Source organism: Megascapheus bottae, chromosome 9 (assembly GCF_031878675.1).
Source record: "Megascapheus bottae isolate mThoBot1 chromosome 9, mThoBot2.hap1, whole genome shotgun sequence".
In the NCBI taxonomy this organism is placed as follows: Eukaryota; Metazoa; Chordata; class Mammalia; order Rodentia; family Geomyidae; genus Megascapheus; species Megascapheus bottae.
The window spans coordinates 56,196,212-56,224,137 of record NC_143517.1 but is presented as its reverse complement, the minus strand read 5'-3'; the positions used below and the strand labels follow the sequence as shown (position 1 = coordinate 56,224,137).

The 27,926-nt window shown below is 38.9% G+C and overlaps 1 protein-coding gene and 1 long non-coding RNA gene across 3 annotated transcripts in view; one reads left to right on the top strand and one right to left on the bottom strand.

Moving 5' to 3' along the window:
* The first annotated feature begins 2,944 nt into the window (after positions 1-2,944).
* Tmem65 (transmembrane protein 65) overlaps positions 2,945-27,926 on the top strand; it is a 37,603-nt gene continuing 12,621 nt past the window's right edge. The window contains exons 1-2 of the mRNA XM_090339354.1: positions 2,945-3,718; positions 26,570-26,614. Of these exons, the coding sequence (XP_090195480.1) occupies positions 3,427-3,718; positions 26,570-26,614 (337 nt within the window). The 5' untranslated portion in view covers positions 2,945-3,426. The remainder of the gene's footprint in view (positions 3,719-26,569; positions 26,615-27,926) is intronic.
* On the bottom strand, positions 4,197-16,464 carry LOC150059217 (uncharacterized). 2 transcript variants are annotated; one of them, XR_016536700.1, is made up of 4 exons: positions 16,366-16,464; positions 14,881-14,957; positions 9,341-9,461; positions 4,197-4,404 (listed from the first exon to the last, which is right to left on the bottom strand). It is a non-coding gene; the product is annotated as an uncharacterized LOC150059217 (long non-coding RNA). The 2 variants fall into 2 exon arrangements; XR_016536699.1 differs by lacking the exon at positions 14,881-14,957.

Below are 27,926 nucleotides of genomic sequence, written 5' to 3'. Positions count from 1 at the left end.
AGCCACAGCACCACTTCCAGTTTTCTGGTGGTTAATAGGAGATAAGAGTTTCACAGATGTTAGTGTCTGGGAAGGCTTTGAACCATGATCCTCAGATCTCAGCCTTCTGAGTAGCTAGGATTACAGGCATGAGCCACCACACCTGGCTTTACTCCTTGTATTTTTTTTTTTTGCCATGCACTGGGGGAGAACATAACAGAAACAGGAACATGGGCAGAGGAAATTGTTTGCCTTATGCTACAAAGGGAGGAGAGCAAGAGAGCAGCCTGGAGACCTAGTGTAGCCTTCAAAGGCACATCCTCAGTGACCTGCTCCTTCCAGCTTGGTGGCCCCACCTCCCAAAATTACAGCAGGCTCTCCAAATAGTGCCATCAGCTGGGGATCAAGTGTTCACTGCATGGGCCTGTTAGGGACATTTGATGTTCAAATTGAACAAATGAGTATGTTAAGAGTTAGGGTTTATAGTGGGGTAGGGCATGCCTTTCCATTTACATTTCAATATGAATTTTAATGTTACTGTTATAATTTTCAGATACATGACAGCTGAATTTAGAATGAGAGTTAAATTTGTTTGCTTATTTATTTAGACATGGTCTTATATTCCAAGGTGGCCTTAAAATTGAGATCTCCTGCCTCAGCCTGCAAAGAACTGTGGTTGAAGGGAGTATCACCACACCAGGCTAATTTTGTCAGACAGCTGATAAATCATCATTTCTGGATGTGTCTGTGAGAGTAGTTCTCAAGGAGATTCATATCTGAGTCAGTAGACTGAGAAAAGCAATAGCCCTTGCCAAGGCTAGTGGGCATCATTTAAGTTATTGAGGGGCTGAAGAGAACAAAAGGTGGAGGAAGAATAAATTTGCTCCCTGCTGGAATGGGACATCTTTCTTCTCTCGCTCTCAAACATCGGAATTCCTGGTTCTTGAACCTCTGACTCGGACAGGGACTTACCTCATTGAGTACCCTAGTTCTTAAGAATCTGGGGCTGGACCTGGAACTACACTATGGCTTTTGAGGGCCGCCATCTTGCAAACAGCAGATCATGACACTTCTCAGCCTTCATAAGTGCAATGTGTGGGGATTTCTCATATTAAATCTTGTTTTTTCACATTAAATCTTCTATGCCAACCTATGGATCTTTGTGAGAGCTGGAAAAGATGTGAGACCTGAAAGGACTGGGAGTTTAGAATGCCTCCTCCCATCAAGAACTCTCAGAAGGCTGTTTCCTGAAAAGGCCAATCAGTCCTGGTTTGACTGGAATTCAGATTTCTAGCTGAATTTCTATCTGGAAGAGGCTTGAGAGGGCCATAGGAATTAGACAACGACATATGATATTCATTGAGTAGTTACTCTATAGATGTGGTTTGAAAATTCTGATCTACGTTATTTCAGAGGCATAACTTGTAACCATTAACTATAACACTATGATGCAAATGTCCTGATCTCCATTTAACAGACTAATAAACTGTGCACCATGCCCTTATCATTACTAAACAGATGAGCAACCCTTGGAATGGTGATTTATTAACTCAACGTAATACAACTAATAAATGGCACTCTGGGTCTAGAGCTTTTGATCACTTTGCAGTGCCATCACTTGCGGCTTGAGCAGGAGTGTATGGTTCAAGATAACTTGATGAGTGTTTTGGCAGTTAGCTGGGGCTGTTGGCTGGGGCCACCTCTTCCAAGGGGTTCCCCCCCACACCCTGTAATATGTTTCAGAATTACCTACATGGAAGCTAGATCTGAAGAGGTTAATGTCACGTGGAAGATTACCTCCAAACATACTTCCAAATTGTGCTTGTCCCATAACCATAGAACCAACAGGTATATGGCCCAAATTAAAATGTTTGAATCACTTTGTCTATGCGACAGCTTTGAAACGCGACTTCAAGTTCTTCCCCAATACTTCAGACCATCATCAAGCTATCTGTAATGCTACTATATATGTTAATAACATGCAAATACTATTATACACTACTCTTACCTGGAATGACGGTAATGTAGTCACAGGTAAGACTCATTTTTTTCCCCCAAATATTTTTGATCTGCGAATTTGAATCAAGTCCCTTGGATAACATGAGCTGATTTTTTACATTATGTATTTACAGGACATATAAGAGGATCTGGTCAGGTGCACCAGTTCTCATGTTACAGATGGGATATAGATCTTGATTATACTTAAGCAGATTTATTTAAATCGATTTACTTCCTAAGACAGGGTTCTTGTCTTTAAGCAGCTTCAGTAAAGCAGAGATTTTCAGCCATACAACAAGGGACCTGGACAGATGGGAATCGTGAAGAAACCTAGACTTGTCTCAGCCATTGGACAGTGAGGGGGAAAAATAACTGGCAAGCCACACTCAGGGAAGGTCTGTGACATTCTTGTCTGGACTGGTTACAGTATCAGCCTTCAGCTGTCGTCAGGGCGGGGTGGGGAAAGGTGTTCTGGCCTCCAGGGCTCAGTCTCAGAACCTCCTCCCCGAGAACAGGCAGAACCGGCCTCGGCTTCTCTGGAGCGCGCCGAAGCCGGTGCCTGAGTGCCAGACTGTCGGGCGGCGGTGGGCGCTGACCCGGCGCGGGCGCTTTGTGCCTCCCAGGCCCGAGCAGGGCGCTGCGACCCCGGATGGTAGGAGGCATGGCAGGTGGCGGCAGCCGCACAACCCCACCTGGCTTAGGATTCCCAAGATCTGTTTCCCTTTCTTTCCCTCCGATGGATGCCGACGCCGAGGGCGCGCGCCCCACCCCGCCTCCACCGCCCCGGGCGCGGAGGGCAGTGCAGGCTCGTAAACCGGGAGGGAGGGCCTCCCGCGGCCCCGCGCACTGCGCCTGCGCGGCCCCGCCCGCGCCCGCCCCTTCCACTGCCCCGCCCCACTATACCCCTTCCACCACCGCTAGGGGAAGCGGCGGCGGCGGCGGCGGCGCGCGGTCGCCGAGAGGGCGCGGAGCCGCACAGACTGGGGACAGCGGAGGCCAGAGGGTGGGAAAGCGGACTGGCGCGGAGGGCGGCGCCGGAGGAGGGCGGCGCGCGGCTGACTCATCCCGGTGGAAGAGCCGACTGACAGACACACCACTCTCCGGTTCGCGCCCGCCCGCCCCGCTCCCGCTCAGCCCGGGAAGCGCCCGCCCGCGCCGCCCGCCCGCCCGCCCGCTCCCGAGCGCCACAGGCCCCGCGCCTCCCGGAAAGTTTCTCTGGGCTGGCGTGCGGGATCCCTCGCGGGCCCGCGGAAAGCGTCTGGAGAAGTCGCGGGGAGGCGGCCGTGCGGGCCCCTCGGAGTGCATGGTGCCGGGCGCCCGGGCTGCCCGTCGGGAGGACCTCGGGGCGGGGTCGGGCTGAACCCTGCGCGCCTTCGGCTTCACCCCACTTAGCCTCGCGCAGAAATCGCCCTCCGGAACTGCCACGGGGGTCGCGTGGCTCCGCCCGCCATGTCTCGGCTGCTGCCGCTGCTGGGAAGCCGGACCGCGCGCAGCCTGAGGCCGGGCCCGGCCGCCGCCGCCGCGCCCCGCCCGCCGTCCTGGTGCTGCTGCGGGCGGGGGCTGCTGGGGATCGCGGCCCCCTGGGGGCCCCGGCGGCTGGGCACGCACCCCAAGAAAGAGCCCATGGAGGCGCTGAACACGGCGCAGGGCGCGCGCGACTTCATCTACAGCCTGCACTCCACGGAAAGGAGCTGCCTGCTCAAGGAGCTGCACCGCTTCGAGTCCATAGCCATCGCCCAGGGTAAGGAGGGTGGGGGCCGGGGTGGGGGGCCCGGGCCCTCTCCTCCACCGCACCCCGTGATCCCTTCCTCGCCCTCTGGCCCTGGACCCCCGCCATCGCCCCGCCCGGCGGCCACCGTGATCCCGCGCCGGTCTCGGCTAAGGGTGGGGGGCACTGCCCACTCCCGAGTGCCCCCGAGGCCCGGAGGACCGGCGCCGTGCCCGGCAGCCGGGGCCAAGGCGGAGGGCTTCCTTTCCAGCCTCAGTACCCGGAGCTGCAGCCTGAAATGCTAACCTTACGGTGCTGGGATTTCTGTCGTGACCCGTCCCGTGCCTCCCCTGCCCAGCCAGCCCCGCTGAACTCAAGCCCCTGCCGGCTTCCAGGGAATGGGCATCCGTGAGGGTGGCAAGCCCTGCCTGCTCCCCGAAAGTGCGACCAGCCCCCCTGTAGGCAGGAAGAAACTTTCTCGAATGGCTATCCAGTGAAGATCTGTGGACGTCCCCCTACAGAAGGGTGTGTACCTCCCAAAGTCAGGCGCAGTTTGTTTCCATGCACATCTGGTTGTATTCATGAAAGCAACCGAAGGAAACGTTCTTCTTGGGAATGCAAAAAAAAAAAAAAAAAGGATCAAGCCAACAACTTCAGATATGTCCGTGTAAGTTCAGAGAGGTTCAAGTGCAACTCCTCCGGTTGTGTTTAGGCAGAGTCTGAAAGAATGAATTAAAGGTATTTGGTAATGATGTGTCTCTACTATAAAAAAAAAGCATTCTTGTGCTTAAACGTCATTTGGAAGGATGAAAGCAAAGCTATTTTTAAGCTAGCATGTTAAAATAAGATATTTTTAAAACAAGTGCAGAATGTGGTAGGTCAGAATTGGAGTCTAGGTGAAAAGGCTGAAAGTTCAGGGGGGCGGTGGGGGAAGGCCAGAAGGCGCAGAGGATTCAGTCTTAAAATGGCTTTTTTTTTTAATGCCACATCAGTACGGTTCTCTACATCAAACACATTGCTACTGTTTCATATTACATTCTTACATGTTGGAAAGTTTTAAGATGCTGAGTCTTTTTCCTTTTGAAGTTGCTAGGTGTGTAAACATCTCATAGGTTCTGAGCACATTGATTTGGAATGTGGAGTTTGACTTGCCAGATGGTGTATGGTTGGTCTGTGTGCTTGAGTGGAGGTAAAGTTGTCTACTTTGGGTAAATCATGACTATATTTAATGTTTCAGAAATTTTTTATTGTTTAACCTCCTTCCCCCACTCCTCCAAGTTCAGGGAATTGTGGATCCGTTTAAAGTATTGGGTAGTTCATAATGCTCTTGTGGAAAAATGTAACATCTCGAGTAGTCCTTTATGATGTTACAGGAAATCACATCTGAATACTAGCATATTTTTAATCTATGTGCATACTCAGTATGGTTTAAAAATACCCAGTTATGAAAACTTGCTTTTCTGGAAAACAGTATAGAGTACACCTGTGGTGTAGTTGGTGACAAGATACAGATTTAGACAATCATGTTAATTGTTGTGGTCTCTCTCCATAGGCAACTATTTGCGCATTTTTGCCATCTCTTCTTTTAAAAATGTAATTTCTTATTGTTACTATAAAGGTGATGTATAGAGGGCTTGTTGATACATAAAGAGTGTATTTCTTTTTGAACAGTGTCACCCCTTCCCTGTTCATTTTGCCTTTTCTAAAGTAATGTCTTAGAAATTCTGCATTGTTAATATGTTGCAAGATTGGAAGTTCCTACCATTCAGTTTTGTGGTAGTTATTGGAAAGCATGTTCCACAAATACAATTGGATATATTTTTTCATCACAGGCATTATTATTTTTGCACATGTCTGCAGTAAAATGATAGGAATGAGGGTAATATTTTTAAATTTTAGGATATTCTGAAAAGGGCTTAACAGCTTCAGTCAATCAGTAATATCATTTAAGCTTGATTATGTAAGTTATATGAAAGAACTTGGTAATTTGTCTTTTTTTTAGAAATAGGCAAATAGCAAGGAAATAATGTGGTAGTCTAATGCCAATCACCTATTAAGCTCAGAACTTTGAGTTTAAACTAGCTGTTTTTGCTGATATTATTACACCCAAATTATTGCCCTTTGAATTGATGACTCTTCAAGATCCTATTTTCATTTTTAGTGCACTCTTTGGTATTTACTTGTTGCTGTCTTACACATAGTTACTTCATTATGAAGAATTATCACTTCGCAAATTCCCTTATTCATTAGTCATGTAAGGCAAGCAAGATTTTATTGTGTTAGGAATGCATTGTAGCTCATTTTATTGCTAAAACTAATAGCCACCTCCCCCCTCCATCAGACAAACAAAAGCTTCTCATGGTTTTCTTTGGTTGATTTTTCAATGTCTTAAATATATGCAAGGAATGTACTAAATATATGGCTACTAACTGCACTAGTGAAATAAACTCACTGTTAAAAGGGGTTTTTGGTACTGTAGAAAATCTGAGTCTTTGTACAGGGTGCTTATATTGATCTAATAAAGAAATAGTACCAAAGGAAAATCATGTATGTTTTAACATGATCAGTGAAATCCATTGCTGAATTCGGGTACAGTGTCTTTATCTTTCTTATATGTTTATCTGTGGACCTGTGGTGTAGTTTTTGACAAGATAAAGCTTTAGATTGAATTTGTAGTAGATAAGGCACACTTTGTGGGATGCCTTGTCACAATGAAATAGAATACTGTGATTTTTAATATTACAAAGTGGTTTCCTGCCCAGTTTTGAAAAGGTACATGTTGCAGGCCTGCCTTCCCTGCTCAACTTGATTCCTCTTCTTCCAGTGCAGGTCATCCAGTGCAGGGCCTTGTGGCTCATTGTTATAACTCAGCTTGGGATGCTGACATTATTACAATTTCTTTACAGTTTTTCCAATTGCATAATTTTGTGTAATTTTGCAACTAATACTGCGATGTGTAACTGTTTTTCAAAACTTAAAATAGAATTTTGTTTTTTTTTCAAATATATTTATATTTATATTATATTCACCAGATAGAAGGTGCATCACTTCACAAACATTGATACCCTTTCTCATGTGTTGGTCCCCATTTCCCTCCCCCCACTCCGGACCCTAATCTTGTTTATTTAAAATAGGATAGGGAAGGAGGGAAAACAAGAATTTTGGTTTTGAAAGATAACTATGCTCAGTGCACAGTGAATTAGTGGTCATCCATTTCTAGCTAAAACACAGGCTTCCAACGAGCATCTCACAATATTGGACACTCAGGAATCCTAAAGCAGCTTGGTTGGGTCTTTCTCATTCACAGTCCCACCTGAAGTAAAAAAATCGAGCTTTCAGCTAAGGCTATATCATATGAAATCTTGGCTGGGATTGGTGGGTTCAAGAGGGCTTACTCCCATGACTGTGGCCAGAACCAAAGCTGTCTCCTTCTTTGCTACTTGGGCCTCTCTGCAGAGCTTCCTGAGGACTTCCAAGAGTGGGATGGGTGTGGGTGAATAAGGGAGGGTGCTAAGATGGACCCAAGCTCCTTTATAATTCAGTGCATCTATCTCCTTTCTGTGGCACAATGTGGGGAGTACTGTAATTGTGTGAATGCCAGAGGGTGACAGTCTTCTTCAGGCCCATCTTGTTATAAAATCAGTGCTTATTGTGGAGTTAGGATGAGAGATGTGATTTGAAATAAAGCTTCTTAGGGAATATTTTTGCTAAATGTGCATTTAGGACATTCTTTAAAAGATCATTTTAACTTGGTGCCAGTGACTCATGCCTATAATTCTAGTTACTCAGAAGGCTGAGCTCCAGACGATTGGGTTTTAAAACCAGCCTAGACCAAAAAAGTTCACTAGATTCCCATGTCTATAATAACCAGAAACACAACTGGATTGGAGACATGACTTAAGTGGTAGAGTGCCAGCCATGCAAGCAGGTAGAGCAAGTCTAAGGCCCTGGGTTCAAGTCCCATTATTACCCCGTATTTTTTTTTTAACATAGAGCAAATTAAAAAAATGTATTGAGATAAGTAGAGTAGTTTTTCTATCAGTAATGCATATTAATTAGCTTGGATTTTTAAATTTCTCTGTATAACTTGTTTCTTCCTCTTCTCCCTCCTCCTCCTCCTCCTCTTCCTCCTCCTCCTCCTCCTCCCCCTCCTCCCCCTCCTCCCCCTCCTTCCCCTCCTCCCCCTCCTCTCCCTCATCTCCCTCCTCTCCCTCATCTCCTTCCTCTCCCTCCTCTCTGGCTAGTACTGAGGCTTGAAGTCAAGCTCTCTCAATCTCATTCAGCTTGCTTTCTCCCAGCTAGCATTACACCCTCAAGTCATGCCTTCAACCTGGCATTTTGTTGGTTGATTGGAGATGGTGTCTCAAGTTTTTGTGCTGGTGCTGGCTTCAGTTTTTCAGGTTTCAACCTCCTGAGTAGCTTACAGACATGAACCATGAACACCCAGCTCAAATTTTTTTGAAATTATACGTCTGCACCCATGTATGTTCACCATATAATTCACTGTAATCTTATAACTACTCATTTTTTGATTATTAAGGCAGGATGAAAAGCTTTGTTTTGAGAACTTGCCATGCAGTGTAATGGCCCTTGACAAAGTGGAAAAGCTTGATGATAGAAAGTTGATATTACGTTGGACATCTAGCATTCTTAAAATAACTAAGATTTGTTATGGAGTCTTGGTCCACTACGGATCTTGAACCTTTAATGACAATATGAAATTTTCTTAGCCTGTTGTCAGGCTTATGTGAGAAAGAAGTGATTTTGTTAGAGTCATCACCCCTGAGGTGGATCAAGGATGATTTTGGCTTTTTGTTCCAGGAGAAAAATGTTTGTACTCCAAATGAAGGTACATGAATAAAGATATTGCACTGCTTTAATTGAGATAATAAAAGGAATAAGGGAGGTATAGCCCTAACTAGATGCAGAAACAGGAGAAGGAACAGGTTATGCTGGTCAGGGGACTACAGATAAACTGCTCCTATCTGGCTGGGACCAACTAAAACTGTTTAGCCAAGCAGATGTCACTAGCATGACAATCACAGAGTGGTTACAATGCTTGTAAGGTAGACTAGGGCTCCTAGAGGAGCAAGAGGGCTAGGTAGAAACTGTAAGACTTTGTATTAGTTTCTTATTGCTGCTATGTAACAGATTACCACAGGTTTTGTGACTTAAAACGTTAGGGGTGTATTTCAGAGTTTTTGAGACACAGAATCCAAAATGAGTCTTAAAGGTCTAACGTCAAAGTGTCAGTCAGGCTCTGTCCTCGTGGATACCCCGGAGAGCATTTATTCCTGGCCTTTTCCAGCTTTCTGCATTCCTTGGTTCCTGGCCACACCACTCAAATCTCTGATTTAGCTATTTTGTTAACTTCTTTCTCATTGACCTTTTTGCTTCTTTCTTGTCAGGACACTTGTGATTCAGTTAGGACCCAACTGGATAATCCAGGATAATCTTTCTTAGAACTGCAAAGTCCTTTTTGCCATAGAAAGTAACATATTCATAGATTGGTGATTAAATTGTACACTTCTTTGGGGTCCATTACCCAGCAGTCTTTTAGGCTATTAATTTGAAAATTTGTCCTTAGACTTAAAGAGGCTAGTCCAGTAAGATACTTGCATGTTTAGCATTCCTTCTCAGTATCAAGTTTCTTACCTTTGCTGTGGGGGGCTGTTATCCTCTAAAGATATTTAGTGACATCCTGTCCCCTGCCACTGAATGCTGTTAGCTCCCTGCTATCTCTGCATACTGGTCTGTCGATGTAAGTGGATGTGTCCTGGAGGAGATAGGGATGTAGGCATCAGGTAAAGAGAGTATTAGCAAAATCAACCCGGATAAGAGCCACTGGTTTGTATGAAATGTTTGTTTAATTGTTCTTTCTGGTCTTTCTTCTGTTACCCATCAGTATTTGCTAGTATCAATACACTGTCTCAGCTTCTAGCTCATTGCTTTATTCTTGCAAATTTGTTTCTGGATAAGGACCCGAGGTGTAATTCCTTACCCATCTGCCAAAGTGTTCTGACCTCTCTAATAAATACATTTTATAGATAATTGTTTTTCTTAATTGTGTTGCTTTTTCACTTTCTGACTACATTTTAAACATTAGATACTTGTTTATTTGCCAGCCTAATTAATCTGATGTCTTCCATCTCAGTAGTCACTGCTTCTTTTTTATAGCAGTTATGACAAGCTTTTATGTGTTTTTATAAACAATTTGTGAATAGGAAAGTTGAAAGAACAAAGTCAGTAATTTACAGGGTCTTCCAGACAGTTATATTGGTTCTAATAAAGATCTTGTATGCTAGGTAGGACTTGATCTTGAATCATTATTTTTATTTTTTTTTTGCCAGTCCTGGACTTGAGCTCAGGGCCTGAGCACTGTCCTTGGACTTTCTCAAGGCTAGAGCTCTACCACTTGAGCCTCAGCACCACTTCCGGCTTTTTTCTATGTATGTGGTACCAAGGAATCGAACCCAGGTCTTCATGCATGCTAGGCAAGCACTTTAACCACTAGGCCAAACTCCCGGCCCCTCTTGAATCATTATTAATGGAGATACTTTTAGTTTTTTCTTTTTTTTGTTTTTCTTTTATTTTATTTTATATTTTTATTGTAATTAATAGAAGGGTTACATGATATTTGCCAGATAGAAGGTGCATTAATTCACATACATTGATTCCCATTTCACATGTCTTGGCACCCATTACCCTCCCCCCACCCACCACCCACTCCCCTTATTGGTTTTTCCCCCTTCCCTATCAAGTTTCAGATAATCAAATACAAATAAATTCAATATATCAGATAACAAAGTGAGATACTGTAACAATATGAGATACCCAAGGGACAGCAAAGGAGATGAGGGATAACATAGTGCATTAAGGACAAGAATCATTCGTTACATGGCTTTTGTTTCAATATCCTGGAGGTCCTTTCAATTAGCTTCATACTATATGGCCTTATGTATCAAGGTTTTGCTCTATTGCAGATATCTGCTAGGGAAACCATTGAGCCTAAGTTCCTTTGAGTCTGGCTTACTTCACTTAATATGATTTTTTCTAAGTCTTTCCATTTCCTAACAAATGGGTCGATGTCATTCTTTCTGACAGCAGCATAGAATTCCATTGTGTACAAATACCACAACTTGTTGATCCACTCATCAACTGAGGGACATATAGGTTGGTTCCATATCTTTGCTATGGTGAATAATGCTGCAATGAACATTGTTGTGCTAGTGGATTTAGTATGCGCTAGATTCACTTTTAGTTTTTTCTTAAAATAATGTTTTCATTGACAGTCATTCTTATCTGGTTTCATCTGGTGTGGTTGAGTATGAAATAACTGGAACAAACAGGGACTAAATTTCTGGGTGCAGATTTTATTAGCATCTTGCACAATCTTCCAAATTATTCCTTATATATTGTTATAGGACTTCTGCCTTATCTTCTGTGACTCAGCTTTATGTTTGCTTTAAATTAATGAAAATAAGCACATAAAAACAAGTAGTTACATGTTAAAATCACCTCATGATCTGTAATTAGAAGTTCTTATGTACAAAACAGTGTAGGGAACCTGAAACATTTATTCTGATGCTTTTGGTAGTGAAATATTTGAACATACTGCTCTCTGTCTTTTTGTAAAAGTATTATGAGAATGAGCATAATATGCTGTCTATCAGATGTCAGAGTCCCTCTACACTGTATTTTAATACAGTGTTTTTCTTGGAGGCTACTTCTATTTATAGACACACAAGTCATTACCTCCGATGCCTGCAGTACACTGCTGTTTCAGTTGGTATGCTTTTTTGACTCTATCCTATTCCAGGGAATTGTGGGTCTTAGTTGCCCCCCTCCCAGCTTAGTGCTCTCAGACTACCCTACTTACTCTTCTCATTCATTCCTTGTGGTTGTGGTAAACTGCTTTTGTTGTGTAGGGAAGTCTGCTTCTTGGCATTCTGCTAGTATCTAAGATGTGCACTTCTGTTATTTGTCAGCATAGTGTCTTAAATTTTCTCAATTGTTTTTAGTTTTCTCATGAAACATAAGAACACTCTCCCCTTAGCCTTCCACTACTCAGTAGGAATTAATGGTTTCTTTTCCTTCCTTCCTTCCTTCCTTCCTTCCTTCCTTCCTTCCTTCCTTCCTTCCTTCCTTCCTTCCTTCCTTCCTTTATTTATTTTTGTTGGTTTTGGAGCTCAAGGCTAGCATTCTACCACTTTGAGCACAGCTACACTTTCAGTGTTTGAGTGGTTAATTGGAGATAAGAGTCTCATGGGGACTTTTCTGCCCAGGCTGACTTTAAATCTTGATCCTCAGGTCTCAGCCTCCTGAGTAGCCAGTGAGCTGCTGCTGAGCCACCCTGCTGGGATAGGGGTTAATCTTACTAGACACTTCAAGGACCAGTACTATTATCTTCCCAGCTTTCTAGTGACATCTATCACACTGTTAGACCTTTCATAGTAGTTTTGCTGATATCTAGGTTATGGATGTTCAGGGGATCATTTTGAGTACCTAAAAAGTAGCTGCCAGAGCTATTACCATTGATGAATCTGAAAGTTGCAGGGATATTTAACCTAGAATGATGTTCTTACTTGGTTTAATTTAGATTTTCTGTCTTTTCTGAATTTTAGGTTAAATTATTTAGTATCTTGTTTTGTGAAAACATTTGTAAATTTAAAGTCATTCTGGTATTTTTGTAACATAATTTCTGAATTTTTTATTTTGTGATAGTTTTCTGTATTTTATAGAAAATATATTTCTGTTATCTAAGTGTTGTCACTGTGAAGACCATCTTTGCTGCCATACTTGCTGGATACCACAATGCTGAATTGAATTTTCATATAGTTATTCTTTTGCTATTCTTGGACAGAGAAGGAATTATTTGTTTAATAAATGAAGATTCTGTCTATCCTGGGATTGAACCCAAGGCCTCATGTACACTAGGCAGGTTCTCTAACACTAAGCTATACCCCAGACCTTATCGATTATTTCATATATTTTAGTTTAATTTTATTATCTTTTTTTTTTGAGGTAGGATCTCATTCTTTCACCTGGGCTTCCTTCAAACTCACAGTCTTTCTTTCTGCCTGCTGAGTTCTAGGATTATATAGGAGGCCCCACTGCAGTCCACACTGGTTATTTAGACTGCTTACATACCTCAAGTTTTTATTGTTGGCTTTATAGTCCTGTACTACTATACAAAGGAGGGATTGCCTATATGCTAACTTGTGACACTTTAAAACTTCATATGCATTTTAATATTTGTATACGTTTTAATTTGTGCTTGAATACATAATGATTTTAGAATATTTTTAGCATGCAGATATCCCAAACCTGAGATTGTTATTGTGAAGCGTGCGGAGGAGGTTTCGTCAACAGAGGCCCCTGATAGTTTTGGTACAGTACACTCTTCTGGTGTGGATTGTCAGGTGTTTGCTATAAGTGGCATAGAATCTGGCTAACAGAACTCTTTTGCTTTTTGAAATAGAGTGCTTGAAGTTATTTTCCCTGAATTAGCATATTGAACTTACAAAGTATGTGTTGCTGTTCTTTAACCCTGGACTTCATGTATATGATTGAACAATAATTGCATGATTAACTAACTAGAGGATTAAGTTTATGACCTTAAGAAAGTAGAAAATCTATTTGTTTAATTTTATTTGAATAGTGCATTTAAAAAATTGCTGAAATAACCAAGCAAAGAAAACATAAGCAACAAAGGCTATGGGTTCTGTTGGATGAGTGAACAGGAAGAAAGCACCACACTCTGAAACCTCTAATATTGCAGAGACAAACTACTTAGCCACCAGAAATTTAGAAGATCTTTTCTTTTGCCTCTTCCTTCTTCTTTACTTTTCTTTAGTCTGTTTCTGCCCTTTTTTCTTTTTATTTTATTTATTTATTTATTTTTGTAATTAGTAAAAGGGTTACATGATACTTGCCAGATAGAAGGTGCATTAATTCACATACATTGATACCCTTTCACATGTCTTGGTACCCATTTCCCTCCCCCCCCCCCCACACCTCCCTCTGCCCCTTTTTCTTCTTTCCTTTTTTTTCTTTTCTGGAATTGAATTGGAATCAAATCAACCCAAGGCCCAAATGCATGCTAGGGTAACACTCTCCATGGAACTACATGACTAGCTAGTGTTTTGAGAATATATTCCTGGGGCTGGGAATTTAGCCTAGTGTTAGAGTGCTTGCCTAGCATGCACGAAGATCTGGGTTCAATTCCTCAGCACCACATACATAGAAGAGGCCAGAAGTGGTGCTGTGGCTCAAGTGATAGAGCTCTAGCCTTGAGAAACCCAAGGAGACTATTCAGGCCCTGAGTTCAAGCCCCAGGATTGGCCAGAAAAAAACAAAACAATGTATTCTTGAATCGTTGGAAAGCCTTATATAAGTTCATTTAGGCTTTTCGAACTTCTGCTACCATATAGTTTAATATCTAACTTAATGCATGCATGTTTGTTGAATTGTCAGTATGTATGAAAACACACACACACACTTTATAGACTTATGGGAAATTTTGTAAGGATAAGAGTTAAATACTCCTCAGGTTTTATGTATTGTATCAAGGACAAAATCTAAGAAATAAGAACTTGAGAGAAATATAAAGGTATAGTGCGAATATATGCATATTAACACATGGGGACATATTAATGTGTCAGTGCCTGTCTATGAAAGTCTTGAAATGTACGTTGACATTTTTGATGTTTATTTTTTGGTCGGATGCAGGGCTTAAACTCCGGGCCTGGGCTCTGTGCCTGAGCTCTTCAGCTCAAGGCTAGCGTTTTACCACTTGAGCCACAGCGCCACTTCCAGTTTTCTGGTGGTTAACTGAAGATAAGAGTCTCATGGGCTTTTGTGCCCAGGCTGACTTTTAACTGACATCCTCAGATCTCAGCCTCCTGAGTAGCTAGGATTGATTATAGGTGCAAGCCACTGTACCCAGCCCATTTTTAATGTTATTTTAAAATAAATGAAAACAAGTAGGTATAAACTAGCATTTAATACAATTATAATTTTGAGAATATTTTTAGTTTTAAATTATTCTGAAAATTATTTCTAAGTTTTAGAATGATGTAGGGAAAATATACTGTATAATGTATATAGTATATGTACTATATACATAGTATTATAAATGACAACAATATCTCTGTGCTGTTGGATAATAAGTGAGGAGTCTTATCAGTGTTCACCTTTGTGTGAGACTCAGAACTTTAGTTTTGTTCATTATTATAACATGCTTCTCCATTAGTATTTAGGTAAAATTCCTCTAAAACAGTGAAAAAGAGATATAGAATTGGAATCTTAGAACTTGACAGGATTAAAGAGATCTAAACACCTCATTTTGTGTAACATGAATATTTAGGACTTTTCATCTACTTAAATATAGAGTAGGGATTTGTGTATAGTCATTTCAACTTTTAATTCAATGCTCTTGTTCTAATCAAGATTAGCAGTAGAAAGTAGATTATACGGTATCCACTTGTATGAAATGAACAGAAATTATGTAATACTCCCATTCAACAAATGAATCATTTGACTTCTTCATCTGTTATGTAACTTTGGTAGGTTTTGAAAATATGTCTGAAAGTGAATTATTTTCGGGGGATCAATTTGAAGATGATAGAGGATATTGCTATATTTGTTAGTTGTAGTTTTGCTACTTTTCACTAAATTGGGTCAAGTGGAAGACAATATCCAGGTAGAGATATGGTAGATGAATGTTGACATATAGACAGTAGTAAGAACTAAGAGGAGTGTGAAGAGAATATATAAGACTTCCAGGGCACATTAAAAGACTAGACCAGTGAATCCTGGGTCTAAAAGAAGAGGAGGTGGAACTATAAAGGCATGGAAAATATAGTCAATAAAATAATAAAGTTTTCCAGAAACACTTATCTGATAAAGAAGGCTCTTTGAATACCAATAGAACAAGGCCAGGAAAAAAACCTCCTTACATCATATTATAGTTAAAATACCAAGTGTATAGAACGAAAACAGAGTACTGAAAGCCGCAAGAGAGAAGTGTTAAGTGAAATAGAGACAAACTTTGAGAATAACAGACTTTTCAACAGAAACTCTGAAAGACAGGTCATAGAAGGATGTACTTCAAGTCCCGAAAGGAAATCGTTATCAACTTAGGTTATTATGTTTAAGTATGACTACCTGATGACCAATATTTTGGTAGAGTTTTGTATATTCACACTTAATTGATTAGTGTAATTTATGATTTTTTAAAATGGTTTATTGTTTCTGTACCAAAAATTTATTAAGTAAAAGAAGCTAAATTCTTGGCTAGGAGTTTGGCCTAGTGGTAGAGTGCTTGCCTAGCATGCACAAAGACCTGGGTTCAATTCCTTGGTACCCCATACATAGAAAAAAGCTGGAAGTGGTGCTGAGGCTCAAGTGATAGAGCTCTAGCCTTGAGAAAGTCCAAGGACAGTGCTCAGGCCCTGAGCTCAAGCTCAGGACTGGAGGAAAAAAAAAAAAAAGCTAAATTCTTACAGGTTCTGAACCTAGAAGCCAGATGATAAGTTTCAAACTCACATGTATATTGTTAATGAAGTCACCTCTATGAGTATCAGAGAAGTAAATTCATTTTTTTTAGTGGGCATGCTGTGGCATTTAGGTTGAATAATTCATTGTTTTATAAAGGAGTCTCTCTAGAGATAACTTACTGTCTCAGATCCAGTAGTGTTTTCCAATTGTTATCATGTCTAAAACTAGTATACATTTCCAAGCTGCTTCTAGGATGAGGCACCATTCCATGTTGAGAACCACAGGCAGGTGGTTTCTAAGAATCCTTTCAGCTGTAACATTCTACAAAAGAACTCTTGTTTGAGGGATGATTGGAAGGGAAAAAGGTAATGTATCAACTGAGAAATCACTGTGGCTCTGGATATTAGCAATTTAATTTTGAAATGAATATTTTGGGGGATCTCTGTAGCCATACTCACAGACAACTACTGTTTCTTAAGTCATAAGATAGTTTTCTTTTTTTCTCAGTCTCTGTTTTCAGTCTCTAGTATTATATACAATTTTATGTTTTTTTATACTGAAAAGCTAGTACGTTAGCTAAAATATGTAAAAGATCTACTTTTGAAAGTAAAACAATCATTTCAATATCTTAATCTTAAAAGGAATATCATTATATAATTTCTTTGTCTCCTAAAAACATGAAGAGAATTTTTTTTTTTTTTTTGCCAGTCCTGGGCTTGAGCTCAGGGCCTGAGCACTGTCCTTGGACTTTCTCAAGGCTAGAGCTCTACCACTTGAGGCTCAGTACCACTTCCGGCTTTTTTTTCTATGTATGTGGTACCGAGGAATCGAACCCGGGTCTTCATGCATGCTAGGCAAACACTTTAACCACTAGACCAAACTCCTGGTCCCGAAAGAGAATTTTTGTATTAAGACAGACATGGGTAATTGTGATTATATAAATTAGACATGTAAAAGCCTCCATACATCAATACTCTGATTATTCTTTTGAAAAATAAAACATCATGAATTGAAAGATACAAGAAAAAGCATTACACCTTTACTATTTACTATGACTTAGTCTAGAGGTCCTGAAGTAATGGGTTAATGCATTAACATCTGACTGAGCACTGTATCTTTCCTGTCATTACCACTGGCCAACTCTATCTTTAATTGCTGTGCAACCAACCTAAACCAGCCCTGAAATCCATTAGTTCCTCTAAAGTTTCAATATAGGTTTCAAACAGGCTTCATAGTGCATAATAAATTCCCAAAAGGTTGAGGTGACTGTGTTGGCTCTTGTGAGATCTAAGTAGAAATTTTGTCATAATGTATGTGTTACAGAATCTCTTTTGATTGCCAAAGAAAATTACAAATCACACTCAAGTACTTTTATAGGTTTAATCTAAGAAACATTTAAAAATAATTTTAAAAGACCTTTTACAAATAGCATTTTTATTTTTTATAAAAAGCCCATATCAGTTAAAATCTAAACCAAGTAAGTTCTTTTCTGCTTCTTTAGTTCTGAATGTTAGTTTTTGCATGTATATTACGTAGCCATACATATTTGTGTAGCTTTATAAATCCTCTTGGTGCATGACTTTTACTTATTTAATATGATTTGCTAAATTATTTGCATGCAATAATGGTTTGCATTTTAGTCTGTAACCTTTGAGGCGTTGCTATATTGATATATATATATATATACACATATGTGTATAGTAAATTTTGCCATACATTTTTATTTCTATTAAAAAACTAAGCAGAGTATTGTGGCTTCTATTGCCATACATTTTTATTTCTATTAAAAAACTAAGCAGCCGAGTGTTGTGGCTTATACCTGTAATTCCAGGAGCTCTTGGGTGGCTGAGACAGGAAGATTGCAGGTCTGGGCTACAAAGCAAGAGTATATAAAGAAAAGGGGGGGGAGGGACTCATTCATAATCTTCAAAATATGAGGAACTGAGATACTACGTCCCCAAATTAATAATTTGATTTCTAGTCTTCTAATAAATATGATTAGGTTATATGTAACTGGGTGGTCGGAAGGTTGAAATTGGATAACTGGAATCTTAAACATTACTGAATTACTAATATAAAAGATGACTAGTTGCATTAAACTATTTTGTGTCATCTCTGAAGTTTATTGTAAGTTTCTTAATGCTCACCTTTATTTTTTACATTTATAATAATAGGCTGAATAATTTATCCTTAGAATTATAATTGCAACCAGGGCATAATAGAAAATGTGCAAGGAAATAAGAGTATTCTATTTCCTGACATCCCCTTTATTTTAAGTTTGAAAATGACAAGTTATAGTTTAAGTAATCTAATGGAACCTACTCCTTATGCCATGGAACATAGTTCTGTTTTCTAGGATTACCATTGTTGTAAGCATAATTTTTAAATGGAGACAAAAATGTGGATACTGTAACTATTCTACTTACACTGTTTCTTGTGACAGTCTTTTGATTTCAGCTTAAGTTGTATCCCTTAGTAGAGTAATTTATTTAAAAAAAACATCCACCAGAAAAGCATAGCTTATGTTTGGTAATTTTAGACTCTTTTTTTTTCATAGTATCTTTGTAGGGAAATATGTTAAAAAAGTTATTCATAGACTTGTCCTATGTATTTATTTCTTTGTGTTGGAATCTTGCCAGTTAAGTTGCCAATTGGAGCCTGAAAAATTTTAAATTTAAATTGTATCTTGTCTACATTCTTATGGTAAATTACCCTCTATCATGAATAAACATTTTGGTGGGTTGTCTAAGGAGCTTTACTTTAGTAGGGTAAGGAATTGATAGTATTGTAGATAGAATTAGCATCTGCCACTAGGAAAAAAATGTGACCTTAAAGGAGAGAGATGAGTCAAGCCTGGGCTTTACTCTCAGTTGATCTTGGGCCCATTTTTGATGCTTATTGCTTTTCATAGATTCACTGACTAGTACCAATTTCAAGGGCAAAAATGGTATTTACAATTGTGATCTGTCAGATGTTGTAGAGAACATTAGAAATTGCATGTGGTATATATTATAATTCTGTAAAACAGGTGGTTACATCACCAATAGGTAAGAATCCCACAAGAAGCTGAGTGACCACAGACCAGAGTCAGTTATAAAACAAAAACAAAAACACAACTAGAACCTGTGTGTGTGTGTGTGTGTGTGTGTGTGTGTGTGTGTGTGTGTGTGTGTGTGTGTGTGTGTGTATGTACCCGAAAATTAAAAAATAGTTCTGGAAAAAAACATTTTTGTTGAGGTCTAGGTGACCTGGGTTCCTGGGTTCCTTTTGAGAGGGAAATGGGGTTTTCACGTGTGACAGGTCTTCCTGTGACCTTCCTTCTCTTGCCTGGAAGTTAAACGCCAGGCCCAGGTGTATGGGCATGATGTTTGCTGCTGGCAGGTAGATTCTTTTAGGCATGCCTAGTTATTGTTAGCTTAGTTTCTATGGTAAATCTGTTGGAATCTGGAGAACTTAACTTTCAGTTCTATTGTTTGCTAGTCTCAAAGTACCTTTTGCTTCACAAAACAGTATAGTAATGTTTGACACTGAAATGTAATTCTTTTAGAAGGCTTCTCGGCCAGGACTGAAGAGCCCAAGCCTTTTATCTATGCACATCTGGAATCTGTCATAGATCCCAGACCTTATGTAATTGCTTAGCTCTGACAAGCATTTCCGGATAAAAAGATGAGTGGCCACCTGAATTTCAAAGGGAAGGGAATATAGTTAAGATTGGCCAGGACTGCAGGTATGATCAAGAATAGGCTATGTGTTAAAGGCAGTTTCATGCATATAGATTCCATTCTAAAGTTTACTACATCATGTTCCTGAAAAGTACAATTTAAAATAAGCCAGGAGTGCATACCCCTGGATGGGGAGGAGGGGGGGCTTGTGGCATTATAACAGGTGTGATGTATGGAGCTCCTGGGAAAAACTGTTAGACTGTCTGCAAAACAAAAAAATAAAAGGGCTGGGGGCATGGCTTAAGTGATAGAGTACTTTCTTAGAAGGTGTAAGGCCCTGGGTTCAATCAAGGACATTATAGATTAAGTTCAATCTAAAGTGCTTTGTATTGTTTTGCTTTTAAATATAAATTTAGTTACCAGTAGCTATAATCCTAGGCACTTAGGAGGCTGAAGTCTGAGGATCATCGTTTGAAGCCAGCCTGGGCAGGAAAGTACTTGAGACTCTAGTTAACCACCAAAAAGCTCTAGCTCAAGTGATAAAGCCCTATCCTCAAGCAAAAAAACCTCAGGACAGCTCCAGGCCCTTAGTTCAAGCCCTAGGACCAGCACACACAGACATAGAGACAGACCAACCAACCGACGACCGACCGACTGACCGACAGACAGACAGATAGACCGACCGACAGGCAGGCAGGCACGCACGCACGCATGCATTCACGCACACACGCACATGTACACACACACATATAAAATTTAAAAGCTAAAGTTGACTAGCACTGATTGAAAAATAAACTTAAGTCATAGCTACGAAGATTTAAAAACATATTTTGAGAAGACATAGTAGGAATTTTGTAGGATGCAATCAAATAATGGAGCTCTAAAATGGAAATACTTGTTCTTATGTGATCAGAGGGCTGTGGTCACTGGGGTAGTCTGGGCTCGGTTCTAGGATAACTATCCCAAGTATGTGTCTTTGGAAAAGCTTTTTCTAAAAATCGTAACCAATTAAAAAAACCTTTTTGGATACTTTTCAGTACAGGAAAATGAAAAAAAAAACTGATAAAATGAAGTTTAACTTGTTTGAACCTACAGTTAACCAGTTTTCTTTTCTATAATATTCTACTTATAAATTTTTCTTTTTAAAAAGAAATTGGTAAATAAACAATTGGTCAAGAATTTATTTTTTATTTTTTAATTTTATTTTCAGGGTGATGTACAGAGGGGTTACAGTTACATTCATCAGATAGTGGGTACATTACTTCTTGAACATTGATACCCTTTCCCATGTTTTTCTCCCACTTTCCCTCTCCCTCCACCCTCTTCCAATCATCTTGTTTTTCCCTTCCCTACTTCAAATAAACAAATAAACGTATATACAATATACTTGGTACCAAAGTTAGATAGAGTAACAACATGAGATAAACCATAAGGGGGGGGGAAAAAAGAAAAGAAATAACTTCACGTTAGTACATTAAGAACAACAATCACAAAGATAAAACTCTTGTTTCCATATTTTGGAGTTCATATGGTCATATATACATAGCTTTTGAGCTATTGTGATCAAGAATTTCTCTTTAAAAAGCCTTTTAGAACATGAGCAGAGGAAACAAAACCTCTGGCATGTCTGAAGATGATTTCTCTTTGTTTTTCTTGAGGTGTTTAATATTGTGCTACCTGGGTCAGACAGCACAAGCTTTCTCAAGGCTAGAAGAGCTCTACCACTTGAGCCTTAGCACCACTTCTGGCTTTTTTTTCTCTATGTATGTGGTACCGAGGAATCGAATCCCAGTCTTCGTGCATTCTAGACAAGCTGCTGGCCCAAGTCTGGGACACACTTATCTCCACCAAGACGTGAAGCTGTAGCTCAAGTGGGTAGAGTATTAGCTTTGAGCACCAAAGCTCTGGGACAGCATTCAGGCCCTGAGTTCAAGCCGCAGGACTGGCAGAAACAAAAAATGAAAACACAAAGTCAGCATACATTAGAGAAACAGAATAGTTAACATTTTATTAAGGATTTTTTTTGTTATATCCATGAAGCACAATGTTCTGAAATTGTTGTTTCCCTCTTTTTGGTAAGTTCTTTGTCAAATTATTAGTGTTTTAGAATATGCATTTCCAGTTCATAATGTGTTTTCTAGAACAGAATATATATTTATGTATATTTATAGAAAGAAGAAGTGATTTTATTGTGACTGGTTTCAGGAAGATTATATTAGTAATTACGTTTGAAAATCCACATGGATGGCTTGGGCTTATATTCAAGTTCTGTTTTTTTTATAGCTAATACATTTTACTTCTGTTGCAATTTGACTCAAATGATACAGTAAAGAAGATAATTTGTAGTAGCAAAGGCCTCAAAATGAGCAACTTAACAGCTTAAAAAAACTGGGAAAAGTACTTACAATAAAATTTCCTTGTTTCTAGAGAATGTTCCCTTTGTGATTTTTTCTTGTGTTCTTTCTTAGCGCTAGTAGTTTTCCTTTCCCTTTTGTTTCCTTTATTTTGTATTTTCTTCTCTTAACATTTTTAATACACACACACACACACACACACACACACATGCACACATATATATTTTGGGGAGGGGGTCAGAGGGAAAGCTTAAGTCCTGGGGTTTGAACTCAGGGCTTGGTGCTATTCCTGAGCACTTTATCTTAAGGCTAGCTCTCTTAACATTTGAGCCACAGCTTCATTTTTGACTTTTTTTTCCAAAGTAATTTGGAAATAAAAAGTTTTATGGACTTTTCCTGCTGGGCTAGCAGCTTCAAACCTCTATCCTTAGGTCTCACCCTCCTGAGTAGCTGCAGTTATAACTGTGAGCCATTAGTGCCTGGCCTTAATTTAAAATTTAGTTTTTAAAACTTTTTTGTTTATTTCTTATTGTTGGAGTAATGTATAGAAGGGTTATAGATACAGTCGTCAGGTAATGGGTGTGAGTTTTATGATTTCTTGAATTTTCTTAATTTAATTTTTAAGCCTGACATATAGTTGAAAAGATGAGGAATTGATTATTCTATTTTCCCTGTCTCTTATTAATATACATCATGTCTCCAGTGTTATTGTTTCTTCCCAAGAGTTGCAGGATTTTAGTATTTTTTGAGGTTTTTTATTAAAGAATTTGTTAACATTGATTTTTACATCATATTTCAAATGACATATTTAACAAACAACTATTCAAGATGGGAATCTATATACAATCACTGGCACTTAGATTTTAGAACATAATTAAAATTAGGCTGAGGGTTTGTATGTCGTAGATATATATTAATCTATGTAATAAAACATGTCTATAGAGTCATAGATTTTTTTGTCTATGTATTTGTATTTACATTTCCAATACCATGTCCATAACATTGGGTATGTGAATATTGAGTCCTTGCTCTTGTACTGTGTGGATCTAATAGCCACATATTAAGGATACCATGTGCCTTTTGTTCTTTGGTCTTGACTTGTCTCACTCAACATGATTCGTTCTAGATTCATCCACTTCCCTGCGAATGCCATTATTTTATCTTGTCTGTTGGCTATGTAGAATTCCATTGTGTATGTATATGTATATATATATATATATATATCATATTTTTTGTATCCATTTATCTGCAGTAGAGCATTGGATTGTTTCCATTGCCTGGCTATTGTGAATAGTGCAAAGATTAACATATCTTGGGTTATGATGTTCAGGATAGATACCCAGGAATGGTATGGTGGGATTGTAGGGAAGGTCTAATTTTCAGTTCTTTAAGAAACTTGTTTACAATCCCACCAGCAGTGCAGTAAGGTTCCTTTGTCTCCCCAACCCCGCCAGCATCTGTTATTGTCTTGAGTTCAAAATCTTAGCCATTCTTATCGGGGTAAGGTGGTGTCTTAGGGATGTTTTTATTTGTATTTTCTTTATGACCATGGATGATGAACATTTTCTCATATGCCTTTCTGCCATTTTTACCTCTTCTTTTGGTAAGTCTCTCTTTAGTTATCTTGCCCATTTAGTGAATGGTTTGCTGGGTTGGGGGGGCGGGATTCGTTTCTTGAGTTCCCTGTAGATACTGGATATTAAGCAGTTGTCTGATGTATTATTGGTAAATATCTTTTCCCAGTTGGTTGGCTGTCTTTCTACTTTAGTAGCTATGCTTTTATCTGTGCAGAAACTTTTTATTTTTAGGTAGTCCCATTTATCAAGTCTCTCTCCAATCTGTTGTTCAGGAATGTTTTGCCTGTGCCTATGAGTTCTACTGTCTCTCCAATTCTACTGTGTAGCAGTTTCAAGGTTTCCAGTCTGACATTGAGGTCTTTGATCCATTTTGAGTTAATGCTTGTGCATGGCGAAAGGCTAGGGTCAATTTTTAGTTTTCTGCATGTGGCTGCCCAGTTTTTCCAGCACCAATGATTGAATAGGCTGTGTTTGTTCCTCTGTATATCTTTGGCTCCTTTGTCAAATACAAGTTGACTATAAGTATGTGGTTCTATTTCTGGATCCTCTATTCTGTTCCATTGATCTTCTGGTCTATTTTTGTGCCAATACCATGCTGTTTTTGTTATTATGGCTCTATAGTAGAGTTTGAAGTCTGGTATTGTAATACCACCTGCATTGCCCTTTTTGCCTAGACTTGTTTTGGCTATTCTAGGTCTTTTCTTGTTCCATTTGAACTTTTGGATTATATCTTCTATTTCAGTAAAGAATGTCTTTGGGATTTTGATGGGGGTTGTATTGAATTTGTATATCAATTTTGGCAGATGGTCATTTTCACTACATTGGTTCTCCCTAGGATTTTAATATTTTGAAGTAAAAGAAAGGATTCTGAATTCTCTCACTGTGGGGAAGTTCCTGTTAAATTTTTAGGCATTTCAAAAATTTCCCCGTAAACTGAGAAAGACTTCACATCGGGTCAGATTACGCAGTTGATGGTGAGAACACAGCAGTTGACACATTCCTGTGTAGCCGCTGTCACACAAAAAGACGCTGGAGAACACTAGTTTTTGTCATTGCTAGTTCAGTTTGGAAAACATCTACCTTCAAAGACAATTTTGAAGTCTTAGTGTTAATCCAAGAATGGAGAACATAGCTTGATTAAACGTAACTGATTAGACATGAAGTTTAAATACATTATTATAAAACCGTTATAAGACTATATCTTGTTTTAGTAAAAGATCAGTCATAAATATGAACTACATATCTTTTTAGGTCAATTATTGTGGATTATCAAAGGAGATCCATTTTCTTTTTACTGTTTTAAACTGAATTCTTTAGTTCTTGTGTTGCTTTGAGTGTTTAGTATGTATTGTTTCCTTGAACAGTATGGTTGTATTAATTTTAGGGTGAGAGAGGGTATTACATTATCAATTCTGTTGGATTGGATAAAGATAAAGGTAGAATTATCTGTCTTTTTAGCCAGTAATGACGGCTAGATGGTTTTTGTTATGGGGTTAAGTAGTTTGTTTCTGTAATATCTTAATTTTTGTATATAATGATACTTAAAGCTACTTAGTTTGATTCATAATTGGGAAAACTGTGTTTATGCCATATGTTGGGTTTTGTTACTTGCCATCTTGAATATAACCATACTTTTTTTAATATGTAGAATATTTTCTTTCCTTATTAGTGGCATAGATTTTAAAAAATAGAAATGTTTAGTATATTACTAGATGGTACTGATTAAAGAACATTACACAATTTAACAAAATCATTGTTGTAAGTTACATTAATTTTAAATTATAATTTTCCAATTCCTATAGGATACATGGTATATTTGAGTATTTGAGTATTTTTTTCTGCTACTAATATTTGTATCTATTTCTTCAGTTATCTAGAGTTACTATCTTAAAGAATAGTAGTTATTCTGAAATGTTTTTCTACTATTTAATGCAAATGGATTCACTTTGTATAATCCATGATAGGTTTGTAATGAAGACTCATTTTTATTTACTAATTTTTCAGTATAAAACACTCACAGATGTATATACATACACATATATATGTATATGTATCTGTACATACATACATACATACATACATACATACATACATACGTACATACATATGTGTGTGTATGTGAAATAGATTTCCTCATACACACATAAAATCCCCAACCAGGAGCTCCATGATTTTTTTTCTTTTTTGGTCTTGGGGCTTGAACTCTGCGCCTGGATTCTGTCTCTAAGCTTAAGGCTACTACCCTACCCCTGGGTCTGGGCATTGTCCTGGAGCTCTTCAGCTCAAGGCTACCACTATTCCCTTGAGCCAAGCCCCACCTCCGTTTTCTAGAGGCTAACTGGAGATAACAGTCTCAGGTCCTTTTGTGCCATTGCTGGCTTTGAACCTCAGATCTCAGTGTCCTCAATAGCTAGGATTATAGGTGTGAGCCATCATTCCTGGCTTGTCCCTAAGCTCTTTAGCTCAAGGCTAGTGCTCTACCTCTTGAGCCACCGTGCCACTTCCAGTTTTCTGGTGGTTAATGGGAGATAAAAATCTCCCAGAATTTTGTGCCAGGGTTGGCTTTGGACCACGATTCTTAGATCTCAGACTTTTGAGCTGCTAATTTTATAGGCATGTACCACTGATGGCTGGCTCCATGATTCTTAAGTGAATAATTTTTGTCAACTAAACTGAGTATCATTTATAAATAAGACCTGACCTCCCATTTTGTAAGCTTGCTGATATTTCATCATAATACAGTAGTTATACCTCAGTAATTAATTCTTGTTCTACACTTATTTTTTTTAGAAAAATTGGAAGCTCAACCTCCAACCCCAGGACAACTGAGATATGGTAATGTTTCTATAATTGTTAAATGTTAATGCATCTACCTTTTGATCTGGAAATAATTATGTCTCATTAATAGCACAGAACAGTTAGTAAATTAAATCTTCCCAGATAAGGTGGATTAGCCTATTTATTTTATAGGGGCAAAAATTTATATACTTGGTTTAGGACATATTCTGACACTATGGGATATCTGTATTGTTAAAGCATATCTAATATTGTTTTTAACATCTAGAAATGTAAAGATTTTAAGATAAAGATTGAACTAAAAGTTGTAAACTAAAGGCTAGGTAGAGCTGTTCTTTGATACAGAAAATATTTCTGGTTTGCTGCTTGTAACAATGTAAGTTTATTTAAAACCATCAGCAGGAAGAACCTTATTACATGTTCCTGGTATTATTTTCTTTTCTCTGTAATGATAGGAATAAACAGAATTAATGTAAAGCACCTTAGGATTATTATAAAGGCGATGGAAAGAATTATTTTAGCAGTGTAGGAGTGAATTTGAGTAGATTGTAAATTAAGTAGTTAAATATTACATGTAATTTGCTTAATGACTGCTGAGTTATGAAATAAGGTTTGCTAAAGAAAGTTGAATCAAAATTTAGTGTTCATTACTAAGAGAAAATTAAAATATTAGAAAAAGATAATAGCAAGTCCTTTTTGTCTCACAAGTATAACTTACATTAGAAATTAGTAGATTTCCTCAGATACCAAAACAATTTTAGAATTCTTCAAGATTTGTTTTCCCAGGTAAACTTTTCTTGGTTCTATAAGCTTAGACTCAGACATTAATGACAGCACCATAGAATAGTAGTGTCATCTTTTTTGTAGGTGATGTTGGAATTAACTATTCAAGTGAGTAACTCATTATACTGATGTAAATCCTTTGAGTGGTGGGACCCACATCTTATCTATCTGTGTATTTTGAGTTCACAGTGGAATGCCTCGTATGTATTTGTTTTTGAAAAACTATTTCTGCTTTGGATTAAAAATAGTTATTAAAATTTTTTTTGCCAGTCCTAGGCTTGCACTCAGGGCCTGAGCACTGTCCTTGGACTTTCCCCAAGACTGGTGCTCTACCACTTGAGCCACAGTGCCACTTCCAGCCTTTTCTATGTGTGTAGTACTGAGGAATTGAACCCCGGTCTTTGTGCATGCTAGGCAAGGACTCTACCACTAAGCCAAACTCCTGGCCCCTAAAAATAGATATTATTGTAGTTATTATTTACAGGACCCATTTAGGTACAAACATAAAGATATATCATATCTTATAGTTCAAAGTGATATTGTAGCAATGCACCTTCATTTTACTGAG